Below are 13,841 nucleotides of genomic sequence, written 5' to 3'. Positions count from 1 at the left end.
TTAAATAGAGAGTATAATATCTATGCACGGTTACTATGATAATTTATACATGTCATTATATAAAACTTATACATTATTAGTGTATATATTTTTTTCTCTTGTATAAATAGGAATCCTAGCTAATTTGAAACATCTATGCAAGGACTTTCAGGGTTAGTTTGGGAGTTGGATTTTGGAAGGGAAGGGAGAGAAAGGAAAGGCTTGGGAGCTATGAAACAAGTGTATTTCATGGTTTCCAAGTCTTCCATTTCCCTCCAAAATCCAACTCCCAAACTAACCCTCAATATCTATCATAACATTTTGTACAATGGTGTGATTTTTTTTGGCAGCACTATTGGCAAATTCAATTCAAGGTACAAATGTTTACTTAATCTGGTCTGATTGAAATTACATCATTAAGTGCTCAAATATATGTTGATCTAATCCTACTTATTATTATCTATTTTTTTTAGGTATTTTCTATCATTAAATATGGTAAGAAGGTGAGTGTAATTTGATAGACTCTAATAAAAGAATTAGTTTAGTGAAGGTAGTTTAAATTGTCTTGGTAAGTTTCATGAGTAGATAGACAAGACTTTTGTGTGTAAGGCTTGATATCTTGTGATATGTGGATGCAATGCTGCTTCACAAATTGCAATGTTCCAAATTGACGAATCAGCTTTCACACCCTACGACTATGCTGTTGTGGATGTGATGAGCCATCTATCCTCGTTGATGGAGGTCATGGCATCGGCGGCGGTGGCGGTGGCGGTGGCTATGGAGCTTGGAAGGGTGGCCATGGGCTTTGGTCCTATTTTTTGTGAGGTTGATGAAAACGATGTTTAAGTTGTGATATAATGTATAAATACTCCCTCATATATTCATGCTTTAGATGCTTTTACTGATATCAAATATATAAAATACATTTAACAACAAAAATAACAAGACAAATCATACATGAGGAAGAACCACGTAACTTTAGTGGTGCAAGACTCACTAGATCCTCATGCATTTTATTAGGTCAAACGTTCAATTTATGAAAGCAACACTTGTTGAAAAAGGCAACTACACATACCCCAAAAGTAATTAACTTTTTTATCTATCTAGTGTCTAAATATCATTGATTACACCAAAATTTTATAGCTAGTAGGAAACAAATTTAAGATACCTCAAGAAAATTGCCCCAATTAAGAGAACCAGAGACTTTTTTAGGCCCCCTGACTTTTTCATAAAAGGGCTCATGGGAAAGGCACAACACTTTTATTCCTTCTTTTGAAATTAATAAATCATTAACTTCCAAGAGTCTATTTTCATGTGTTAAAGGCATTATTTAACAAAAAAGGATTATTTTGCATTGAGTAATGATAAATTTAATATTAATGTTGAACTTAGCTTTTCAGTTTTCACTTCAATCATTTTGTATTTTTTAACAAGCAAGTATGGGACACTCTAGATCAAGAAGAAAAAGCACACATGTTATTCTTGTTGGGCACTAAACACAAATGTGTTGGATATCCACATTTTTTAGGCCACATATGCAAACTGAGAAATTCACCACAATTTATATAGTATATATAGTACAGCAGAAACTGAGGTTGAAAAAGTAATGTCCAATTGTCTACTTATACTGTTATAGAGTAGTAACTCAAAAAAAACTTGCTCTAAAGAACAATCTTACACTTGTTTCTTCTGAACTTAGCATTTAATAAACAGGTATGTATCCAAAAGCATTAAGTCAAGTCAACTGAAAACTGTAGAGTGAATGCTAATATTATTATTAACTTTCTAACGTTACAAGGCTTGCACTCTGCATTGACTGCAAAATGCCCCCATTGCTTACACAAAAATGTCCACTCAATCTGATTCAAAAAAACACAGTAAAACTAAAAAAGATTAACTGATTAATACAAGAAAAGAAACTGATAATGATACCACCCCAGTTCTGCAAGTAGAATTCAAGCAGAAATGCTGCACAGTCAGAGAGACCAAGATAAAACTTGGAGGGTCCACTATAACATATTCATATCAAAGAGCAGAAGATGTTCTATCTGTGTGTGAGAGCTTTATTCCATAATGATTATGTAAGCACGACACCAATCTTCTTAGCAAAGTCATCCCCGTCTTCTTCTTCATCCATGTATTCTTGCTCTGGATTTTCACCTTCATCAACTTGCTCATACTCGTAGTCCCCCTCATCAACTTGATCATAATCATATTCTCCATCAATTTGATCATCACCTTCATATTTCTGATCCTCTGCGGCTTCATCATAGATCAGTCCTTCTACAGATGATTGACCATGACTTGCATCAGTGACCTCAGCCTTTGATACTTCTTCATGATTCTTGACATTCTCCACGGTCTCAAACAATGCTCCATTTTGTGTGCTTGCGAGAGATGTATGATCTGAGTTATTGGTAATTTCAATATTCTTATTCTCGGATGAATTGCCACTCTGGGAGGCTGCACCAGCTCCAACTCCTCTCTTCTTCTCCTTCAGAATTTCACTAAGAGGTTTTGGACCATCAAACTGAAAATCATCATCAGATTGTTGGTGATCCCTTAAACCTTTTCTCTTTCCCAGAAAGAGTTGCTCCCTATTTTCACTGTTCCTCCCATTTTTAAGTTCGGAAAGACGTTTTGGTGCATAAAAATCATTAGTTCTGTCCCCCATTAGTTCTCTCCCCTGCAATGATTGCCTGAAGTTCCCCCTCTCACCATGTTGCACCCTTCCTCTAATTCTATCTTGAAACCTTCCTTGATGAGGGGCTGGTAACCTTCCAGATGACAATCTGCTCCCAATTCTTCCTCTGTCTGATTCCCTCTCTTGGTTAACATCACCACCATTTACTGGAAGATTAATTCTTCCTCGGAAGCGATTACTGATGGAGCTCTCATTCGAAGGTAACTGGAGTGAATCCATCCTGGGAAAGTGTCGTTGACTGCGTTCCTCGTCACGACTTTCAAGAGCATAATCATGTGCGACAACAGATTTCAAACCATTACCCTTCCTGCGCTTGGATATATGAAGTCGGAGATCTGAGACCTCAGCATTGTTAGGACTGTCAGATCTGCGGTGAGGCCTTCTTTCTAAATGGGCTGATGGCTTCCTGTGTTGTTCCCACATGTATGTCTCTTGCGTGTGATCATATGAGTCATAACCTTGGGGCACACGAAATCTATCTCTCTCAATATCAGCCGCTAAACTATAATCAGCAGAATGTCCTAGATCATACTCATTCAGAGAGTCCAAGTTCCTTTCATCTTGACCTCTTGTATTTCCAAAGTCATCTTCCCCGTGATAGTAATCAGAATTCCTAAGTTCATCATCTACAAGAACATCAAACCCAGGAGAGGATTCTCTCAGAAACTCATCACTGTCCTTACCATTGTGGAAGCTATTATCATCTGGAACATAAGCTTGATGCAAACGACTAGACCGGACTACAGTCGGGTCATTGATGACCGGTGGAGTACTTGTTACATTAAATATTGAAGCCTCCTCCTCAAATCCAGCAGATGGCGGTGGCACATGCTTCTTCAACTCAAAAAATTTCTTTTGTGGAGCAGTTTCAACTTTTTGGAAAGGTTTAACTTCAAGGCCTCCAACTGGCTTTGTAACATTCCCATGGGAAAATTTCCTTTCCTGCGTATTCTTTTCAATGCCACCAAATGGCTTCTTAAAATTTTGAGCCTCAGTTCCTTGGCTATTCATCGGGGCCTGTGTAACTACTTTATTACCTGTATTAGGAATGGGTCCATGCAAGAAGGCACATCTGTCACCTTTTAAGCAAAGCCCTTTTTGGAAGAAAATGCATGGAACAGCTGGTTTACTAGAACTATATGGTGCATGTGTTGCAGATGGTGTTGGATGCTGTAACAGTGGCACAGATGGCAGAGATGGCCCAGAAGAAGTTGCTGGCGGTGTTCCTATCAGGCCATCAAGCGGCTACAAATGAAAAAATTGCAGTTAGAAAAACACGACAAGGAAATCAAAAACTTAGTGCAAATGTTTAAAGTATAGTCTACAAACAGACAGTATAACTTAGTAACATAAAAACACACTCACCGGATGACGGAAGGAGCATTTGGGATTCAAACAATTCCCATTCAACCAATACCAGCAATCTCTAGGATTAACCCGAGCATACTCGCTATGGCGGTACTCACACTCATTTCCCTGTTCCAATAGAGAAGAAACCATATCAGAATGGCACGTGGCAACAAAATCCAGTTTAGAGTTCAAGATGATACACCAACTCTCTATATATGACTAGATAACCTGTCATTCTAGATAAGTGACGCTTGTTCTTTCAATATGCAAGAGCCAAGAAGCATAGGCAAATCAATGCAATGTAATCCAGTAAAGTACTTCGCATGCACAAGCACAATACATTTAACATAATACTGTTCATAGTCCTTCGATATTATATCTAGATTCAATATTATAAAAATAATTAGAATAGGATAATATGCATAAATATGAGATGCGAAACTACTGTTCATGAAATCCCTAAAATTGAGGGATTTGATATAATAACATGTCAAATAAATCATTGAATGCTGAGAGGATTTATCTAAACCAAATTTCACATATACTACGGTTTAAGTAATAATTATACAAACAAGTTAGTTAATTGAAGTGAAGTGTAGAAATCCATTAACAGATGGCAGCTTCAATTATTACTCAGAATACAAAGAATCCAGCAACAAAACAATAAAAACTCATAACAAAAAATACTTTATTTCAGATGCAACAAAAAGTATGACAATTTTTCTAACTAGATCCACATCATTGATCTGATTAAAGCACAAAGCAATAATTGTTTTATAAAAAAGAGGAAATTCCAATCCGACAAATCACCAACAAACATGAAAACAAATAGATCCAATCAGCAAGATGATGATCAGCGAGAGTTACTAAACACAATCCACCCGAAAAAGGCTACACAATCAGACATAATTCACCATAAATGAGTTTCCTCAATTGAACTAAGCATCAAGATACGAATCAGAAACCCTAATTTGAACAATTCACAGAAACAGAGACCCTAGTTTGAACAATTCACAGAATAAGATCATATTTCAACATAATTAAGAAACGGGTTTTTTAATTGAATAAAAGAAAGGTCGGAATCAAGTAAAAGGCGAAACCTTTTTGCATGTAAGAGGAGATGCAAGAAAGTAGACACAATCGGTGTTCCTCTTTAGAGCCTCGTCTTGTGCAGAAGGTGCAGAAGATTGAGATTGAGGTTGGGATTGTTGGGGTACCATCGTGTTCGTTGAGAAAACCAATCGAAATAAAAAATTTATAGAAAGGGAAAAAATAAAACCTAGATTTGAAGATATGAGTAGAGAAGAAGTAAAGAAATAGAGCCGCCACAGAAAAATGAATGTGAGAAGAAAGAGAGAAAGGAAAAAAAGAAGAGAATTGTGATTTTTTGATGATGGGCTTTGAGCTAAGAGGGTGAGCCTGTTTATGTTTATAGGAATATTTTTCTAACATAATATCTGACTAGATGTGGATTTTGATATTTTGTTATTCTGTTTTTGTTTATTGTGTATTTTTTGTTGTTGAAAGTGATAGTGTGTTGGGGGATATTAATTCGATGTTAATGGGCATACTTGTATTTTATTATTGGCTTGTGACTTTTTCTCTCTAATTCATATATTTGATAGATTTTTTTAAGATATAGATTTGATATATGGGGAGATTAATTGTATAGAAACTAAGTTCATCAATTTTTAAGGGGGAGATTCTATTTGATAGGATCATATCAAAAAATTTAGTCCGCAAACATTGCAGTTAAAAAATTAACTTTCTTATGATTAAATGGAGGTACATAGTCAATAATCATGTGTTGGTATGGTAATATAAAGTTCCGCTAGATCCTGAAGATGACTAAAATATCAAGCATTCAATTCCTATTAATGATGCTGGTTGGAAGGGGCAAACATGCCTCCAAAAAAGATTAGTTCCTTACCAAAAAATAGTGAGGGATGTAATATTAAAAAAAATCAATAACCAAATTTCAATGAGTGAGTGGATTTAAACTATTAGATGTCTATAAAATTGATAGTTAGGATAAGTTTAAGTTTAAAACTTACTATGAGAGTAAATTTAAAAAACTTACTATGAGAGTAAATTTAAAAAACTTAGTCATGGAATAAATTTAAAAAACTCATGCTTTTGAGTAGATAGGTTTGATTGTCTCTTTGTCTTTTTGTTCATCTGTGTGTTTATTCTTTATTTTTTATTTCCTTTTGATAAAGAGACTCAGTTTACAAAACTAGTTGGTAACTTATAGTTATGAAGACAATTAAAAACTTATAATTATACAGTTGGTTGACTGAATTGTTATTGCTTGACGAAATTAGCTTAGAAGTTATGTTAAATAATTAAAAAGATATGCAATTAATATATTTATTTTTTTATTATTTTATCTATTTATTCATGACTTGGACAATTAATAAGTAATATTTTATTGAATACACAAATAATTTGAAAATGAAATTTTCACCAGTGTCAAGGGAGTTGTCAAGCTTGATATTAAAGTAGATGGAGGAGACAAAGGATCGGTAGGTTTTTATGTTTAAGTTAATTAATATAATTTGCTGAAATTTTAAAGAAAAAATTTAACAAACAAATTACTCAAAGAAGTTATAATTTTTAGAAAGTTAGCTTCCAAAAATATGGTTTATAAAGACATGCCATAATAGAGGGAAGAATTTATCCTTAGATAGTTTATACGAATATAATTTTTATTTAATATATTCTCAACTTATGAATAATGAACTAATCCATTTATGAGTGTGTGGTTGTACCTCTTAATAAATATTGTTATCAGGAATTGAATTATTAACATTTTGGTATTTCTGAAAATCTAGCAAATCTTACACCACTAAACAAACTTCTATTTATTTAGATTTGAAGCTACTAGTTATTTTCTGCACCATTTTATTAGTACTATTGTATGTTTTTATATGTACTTATCAAATCCCTTGACTTATAACAAAATGTCACATTTTTATAGTCTCTCTTTCTCTCTTCAAAAACTAAAAAGGAGAAGTCTCCTTCTTTCTTCAACTTCTCTCTCAACATTTTCTCTCCGGTCTAACTCTACTCTACTAAAGGGGAGGCTAAGAACTAAGACATTTCAAAATATTTTTGAAGGGTTTATGTTGAGTGGCAACCATGCATTAATTAAGCTGAAGTAGTAAAAGCAGTGTTATAAAACTCAGCTCGAATCGGCCGGTTAGATCGGTTCAACCATGAACCGGTCATCTAACCGGTCTGAGTCTCTCATCTAACCGGTTTTGTATCAAAATTGGTTTAACTCAATTAGTTTAAGTATAAAACTGATGATTTGGATTATCGGACCGGTTGGACCGGCCGAGTCAATCAAAATTAAAAAAATAACCAAATTGATGAGGTGAAAAAGTCAAATATTTTTAATTTATATGTAATTATCTTTGTCACTTGTTATCTTACGTTATAACGAAATCTTTGTTGTTTAATTAAATTTTAAATTTATTGTACATTTTTGTTGTAGTTAAAGCATAGTTTATATATTATTTGATAATTTTTTCAACTTGCTTGTGTCATTTTATAATATTAAAATTTTCTTTATTGATTGTTTAATTAGGTACACTAATGTTTTTAAATTTTGAGTATACAATTATTAAATGTTGTTATATAGTATCATTAATTTTTAGAATTTTAATGTAAACCGAGTTAACCGGTCCAACCATTGACCCACTGGTTGGATCAGTAACTCATTAACCCAGTACCCTGACCGAATCATTAACCGGTCCGAGTTTAATAACACTGACTAAAAGTAAAACTTATCAAACTCCAAAAGAAATTCGGAAGAGTTTAATACTTGACAAAAACATAAATCTTCCAAATTGCAATTATTTTGCACATCAATGTATCATTTTACACCATACTTAAGCCAATAAAAGAAATTGCATACCTGTAGAAAAAGAATGGAACATTGACAAGGACATGCATTACTTTTAAGAACCCCAACTGCAACAAGAAAATGATAAATATGAAGAAGGGACATGACCAGTTCTTCTTATATACTCTGATTGTTCTTCAGTTTTTGCAGCTTTATTACTTCTATTTGCTTCTGCAGCTGCTCTCTTTTCTTCGGCCTTGTGCCTTACACTTGTTAGTTTATTCATGAGCTTATCATGTGTCTTGCTTCTTATTCTTTCAACATCTACCTGGAACCAAAATATGATAGTGATTTTATTGTAGGTTTGCTGAAAAAGCTAAAAAATTGATGTAAGAAATCTTTGCTTATGTAAATTTTAACACAAGTGTCTTGATTTTCCTATTCAGATGCATCTATCATGAAGCTTTTAGGATAGTTCATCAATGGCTTTATATCTAAGCTTCCTTATGCAATAGCTCTTTAGACTTGAAGCACGCTAAGGCAAAGGCCCACTACCAAGACAACCCAGTACACGAGGCTCTCACTTAATGGGGTTTGGGGAATGTAGATATATCAGCCTTACCCTACAAGTGGAGAGGTTGTTTTCGGGATTTGAACATGCGACCTCATGGTCACTAAGCAATAACCTTACCGTTGCGTCAAACTCACCCTCTTAAGCAACCACAATTTAGTATAATATGAACTAATAATATCCATGGCCTTTTTTCAACTACCTAGGAAACTAGACAGTGATCTATACTATAAGAGAATCTAACATTGAAGCCATTCTAGTTTCTCAATCCCAAATGGTTAACATCCCTCATGATTATGCAGCAGAAGCCATAAAATCCCAATCTTTGAAACAAGATTTCTACAAACTCCTAATTAAAAAATATCCACTGCCTCCATGCTAGTGTCCTGAAGCAATGTAACGTCACAAACTACTTTTTTAGGCATTTCCTTCGCCTTCGCACTAGTCGACCATATCATGAATCACAAATACGACATGGATGCAACTGACACTTTTATCAGTCATTTCATATAGGTAGAAAGATTAATTATAACCACATTGTATAAATTCTTCGGATCATTAACATGTTTTAGCAAAGTTGTCCTATGTGTTTTCATTTCGCACAGCATTAAATGTTAGATCAATTAGTTCATGCAGGATATTTTCAAAGAAAGTATAGATGAAACTTAATTATAAAAGATATATTGACGCTAGACTTGGCAGACCAATTTCGGGTATCTTATTTGTCTCATTAATGAAATTTGCCATTTTAAAGCTGGTTGAACATCCGAGCTAGAAACAGAAAAATCAGTAGAAGACCATGTATACCTGAATTTTCCTCATCTTGGCTTCTGTTTTTGCTTTCTGATGATTCTCCCAAGCCTGAATTTTCATCTCCTCACGCCTAAACCTGTGTAATTAACATCATATTTCTGCTTCAGGGGAAATATAGTACTAGCAATACAAGATAATATAAACCGCACATTTCCAAACAGGTCAGATTCTCATAAAATATGGGTCTTGTGTTTCAAAAGACTAGCCAATTTTACAGACAAAATTTTCTTCACATTGCCACAAATAATACATCCATAAATATGTCCTAATATCCATATTCAAGGGTAGGAAAATAAGTCCTAAGCTATTTTCCCTGGGTCTAAGAGGCACCCACTACCAAGGAACTGACAGAGATATTAAAGTTAAACACATACAGACAAGCTCACGGCATGACATGAAGCCACATTAATGGTTTTATTTCTTTGAAATGTAACAGGCTCCTCAATGTAATAGTTTAACGGGCTCTGAAGCGAGAACAATGCACAAGCTTACACTAACTCTTGTTGAAATTTCATTTAACTTAATTTTGAAGAATGAGGGCAACGCAAGGATCAAACTCCTCACCACTTAGCCATAGAGGCTTCAATACCATGTCAAGGACCAATTATCATAAAACCATAACCTATTACACAGAGGCATATTAGAGGTTTTATATCCCTAAAAGGATAGAAGATAGAAACCAAAAACTTAATAGAAAATATATCACTGTAGACTATAATTAGAGTAAACTGACCTGGCCATATACTTGGCTTTCTCAGCTTCCTCCCATGCTTCTGCACGTGCTTCAATGACACCCTTAGCAGGTTGTTCAGATGCTTTAGTTTTCAGTGAAGTGGATGCAACCATGTCTTCTTCTTCTTTGCTAGCCCACGCAGCAATGTTTGTTTTACCTAGTTGTGCTCCAAGGGCAATTATTTCTCGCCTGGTTTTCATTTGTAGCTCCTTTTCAGACAATTCATTTTTGTTGGGATGGTCACTAGATGGATCAGTAAAAGTTGATGCTCGGGCAGGTCTTGTAGGAGTGGAAGGCTGGGAAGAATTTGGGCTGCGCATTGGTGTCGTTGCCCTCACAGGTGTACCTGTTCTTGAAGGCTCCTGGCTAGCAATAGGGGTCATTTCTGTACCCATGTCTCTCATTGATACAGACCGAGCCGTCGAAGGTGGAGGAACAAATGTCGTGGCGTTCTGGACAGCAATGGATGAGTTATGCTGACTTAGACTAACTGCCAATATCGAATAGCAGAAAGAAAATGAGACAACAATGAAGAATTAGTGAGCGCCAGTTACTAAATTAAACTAGACATGAACTATTTAACTGCTTCAAATGCAACTATGTCTTTAGTATTAGCACCTTCTAATTATAGAAAACCATTCTAAGATAGAGTTTTTATATCTATTACAGATTTCTCAATTCTCAAGCATTTTTCTGTAGGAAACCAATTCATATGCATTTCTTCCATGGTTTTATTGACCTTGGTCATATGACCTAAGTAAGTAATATTTGTCGGTAAAATTTAAGGAGTCCGATCAGAGGAATTTGCCTGATATAAGTATTGTTTACTATATAATTATATATCCACAATGGTATCATGTGATATCTCTTCATTCTCTTGTGCCAATGCAGAACATCACAAGAGAATCTGAAAATAAGAAAATCACAGCAGAACAGAATATGACAGAAGGGGCAAACCCTTGTTTTCTCAACTATGATTCATAATACATACACTTAAAAAAATTCTAGTCCTACTTAGCACTGAAAAAGTGAGTTCCTACCATATCAAGTCTAGGCCTGAAAATAAGTTACAAACTGAATAAACAAAACCATTGAAGTTCTAATTGCACTGCAACGTGATGCTGTAGCCAGGTCCAATATCAAATCTAAATCAAATTTTAGAAGAAAACTTGGATCCTTAAGTTTTGCCTTCTGAATTGCACAGCCTGCATCAACTTGACACACTGAAACTAATTGAATAGAAGTCCACATATTTTTTACAAAAAAGGATGACATTCAAAAATTAATAATACATTTTAACTACAAAAACAGCAGACTTATGTAATGACTCCAGTAAAGAATTCAACATCTAAAACAACATCAAAAGCTTACCATAAGAGTTTGCAATTGCATCGGGGCCATCGTCCCAATCCACAACCTTTTGTACTCCACATTCCATCTTAGTTTGATTTGTATCAATTTGTTTGGTATCTGGTTCGTCTAACACAATTTCTCTTGGATCTGGAACTTCAACAACAACCTTTATTGAAGACTGCCGGCTTCCATAACCAAGACCACCAACTTTACGTGGTCCCACTTGCCCCTCGGTCTGTCCTATTTTTGGTCTGTTTGATGTTGGACTTGCTATCCACTTCTGTGCATCGTCCCACTTAGACGGTGCTGGTTTTGAGAATGGTCCCATGGGCACTCTCTGTGGAGCACGCTCAGCCCTTTGAAATTCAAACATTGGTGAAGGCATGCTCATATTGTCATGCCCAGTATCGTAATCGAAAGAAGGGTCTTCTATGATTCTATGCTTTGAAGTCGCTGTTGCATTATCCTTCACAATGTGGTTACCACAACCAACTGCCTCTGCGCTAACGGTGCAAGATATAGCAGAAGTTGAACAATCAGGAAGGACACTCACAACATCTACATCTTTACAATGATCAGAACCACTGCCACCTGTAAAAAATATTTCTTGTAGAAGTAAACTTACTGGAATCCAAAATCGGAAGCATACACATATATGGCTCTGCAACCGCATGCAATATCATAGTATAAACTAATCAAAACACATCTGCATTTGAAATTCTTCAGATTAAAGATAGACTCAACTACTCAAGGTTCGATTCAACCTAAAGTTTACCATATCTTATTGAAATACCAAGTACATTATATATCAATATCAAATGATGTCATATTCCCTTTCCTTCATTTCGTTCTACCATTTTACATCTAATGTAAATAATATTATACTGCTAAATTTTCACAGTGATGAGATAACTATAAGGGAGTAAAATGAATAAATCATAAGAAAAACACAACATTAATGAAGGAGAAATCACCACACTCAGTCAAATCTTACATTCTGAGAAACTGAACATCTTAGATTTACTATTTCTCAACCATATGGGCAACATTTAAGGGAACCAGAAAAATCACATGAAACAGCATACCAGATTCATCAATGTTCTGAGATCTCATGGTGAAAGTAGAATGAATCTCTTTCTCTTCTTTCCTCCTCTTCTCCACACCCAATAGCATGTTCCTCAATTTTCCTGGTGAAAATCCTCCACGTCCCTTCAAACCCACAAGGCCAAAAGACAAATGAAATACCCCAAAAACGAAAACTGAGAGATCAAAAGAAGAGTTTGCACTTTGCAGCAAACTCTAGGAAAGTAAACAACTTTGAATGTGATTATGATACTCACTTTCCAAAAAAAAAGTGAAAGAGAGATAAGAACCTGGGGCTTTTGGATCCTTTCGTAGTCCATTGTTGATAAATGGGGTTGGAGTAAAAATGAAGTCTTTTTATTACATAATGCAGTTCAGATGCATAAGTCTTAATTTGTGTTGAGTGTTCTTCATTTCTGCTGTAAGCAAAGTACCGCTTTGGTTGAAGCTTGGAGTTGCACTTATGTTTTCACTTTCAATGTGAGAAAGAGAGAGGACAAGGGACACACAACTGCACTTCCCTATCAAATGTGTTTTGGTGTTGTATGACATTATATGATTATCTGAGAGAAGGATGACCGAAAGAGTTTATAAGTGGAAAATATATTATTTTTTAAAGTTTTAGTTCAAAATATGAAGTCATACCTATAGTGTAATTGTATACTCTTCTCATGATCATGATGTGATAATAATGAAACTCCCCAATAGCTGGCATAAATTTGCAGATTCAGTTCACATCATATGCTGTTGTGGTCCCCTTACTTAAATCACTTCACTCTATCCTCATCCCATCCCTTTTTGTGACTTCTATGCAATTATTATTTGTCTTTTTGTAGTGCTTAGCTCATCAAATAAATCTAAGTTGATCCATATGTCTTGAGGGGGGGAAATTTTACCTAAATTTTTAGGTCAAAGTGAAAATCCAACCCTAAAGCATAATATAATGTGCAAATATGACTCTGAAGTTTATACATGTTGCAAGTTAAACTTTTTGTTACAAAAAAGTTGTTTAATCTAACTGTGATGCTTGAAATGGATAGTCATATCATTTCTCAGGTAAAAGTCATTTTATTTTTAAATTGAAATAATTGTATTATGCTTGTGTGATAGGGATCTGTCACCAATGATGTCTCATTCTCTATCCCAAACCACCAATTATATATTAACACGTGGATAAAATAAAAAAATTAAGATAAAATAAAAAAATTAAAAGCAAAAAGTAATAAGATGGGGTACTAAGACTTGAGACATGAAGTGAGATACCGTATAACAACCCTTAGAAGTAGCGTTACCCTCTTTTTTAGAAGCACTACTCTGCTCATTGGCCTCTTGCAACTTGCAAGTAATAGGATTGTGATAAAATAATCTTGAAGATTACACATTTACTATGAGTTTGCTTCTGACA

The 13,841-nt window shown here is 34.8% G+C and overlaps 2 protein-coding genes across 5 annotated transcripts; both read right to left on the bottom strand.

The window, feature by feature from the left end:
* LOC109362612 (zinc finger CCCH domain-containing protein 17-like) lies at positions 2,047-5,394 on the bottom strand. The gene is made up of 3 exons (XM_019608532.1): positions 5,134-5,394; positions 4,049-4,159; positions 2,047-3,928 (listed from the first exon to the last, which is right to left on the bottom strand). Exons 1-3 carry the CDS (start codon positions 5,251-5,253, stop codon positions 2,057-2,059), a joined length of 2,103 nt encoding a protein of 700 aa, XP_019464077.1. The 5' UTR covers positions 5,254-5,394; the 3' UTR covers positions 2,047-2,056.
* Positions 7,852-12,969, bottom strand: LOC109363001. 4 transcript variants are annotated; one of them, XM_019609148.1, is made up of 7 exons: positions 12,727-12,965; positions 12,439-12,562; positions 11,586-11,944; positions 11,372-11,552; positions 10,001-10,490; positions 9,262-9,343; positions 7,852-8,211 (listed from the first exon to the last, which is right to left on the bottom strand). In XM_019609148.1, exons 1-7 carry the CDS (start codon positions 12,754-12,756, stop codon positions 7,999-8,001), a joined length of 1,479 nt encoding a protein of 492 aa, XP_019464693.1. In that variant the 5' UTR covers positions 12,757-12,965; the 3' UTR covers positions 7,852-7,998. The 4 variants fall into 4 exon arrangements, with proteins under 4 accessions (XP_019464693.1, XP_019464694.1, XP_019464692.1 ...); XM_019609149.1 differs by having other exon boundaries at positions 11,372-11,841; positions 11,890-11,944; XM_019609147.1 differs by having other exon boundaries at positions 11,372-11,944.

The sequence above is a fragment of the Lupinus angustifolius genome, chromosome LG12 (assembly GCF_001865875.1).
Source record: "Lupinus angustifolius cultivar Tanjil chromosome LG12, LupAngTanjil_v1.0, whole genome shotgun sequence".
NCBI classification, from domain to species: domain Eukaryota; kingdom Viridiplantae; phylum Streptophyta; class Magnoliopsida; order Fabales; family Fabaceae; genus Lupinus; species Lupinus angustifolius.
The sequence above is the reverse complement of the archived record's forward strand: the minus strand, read 5'-3'. Positions and strand labels throughout refer to the sequence as shown.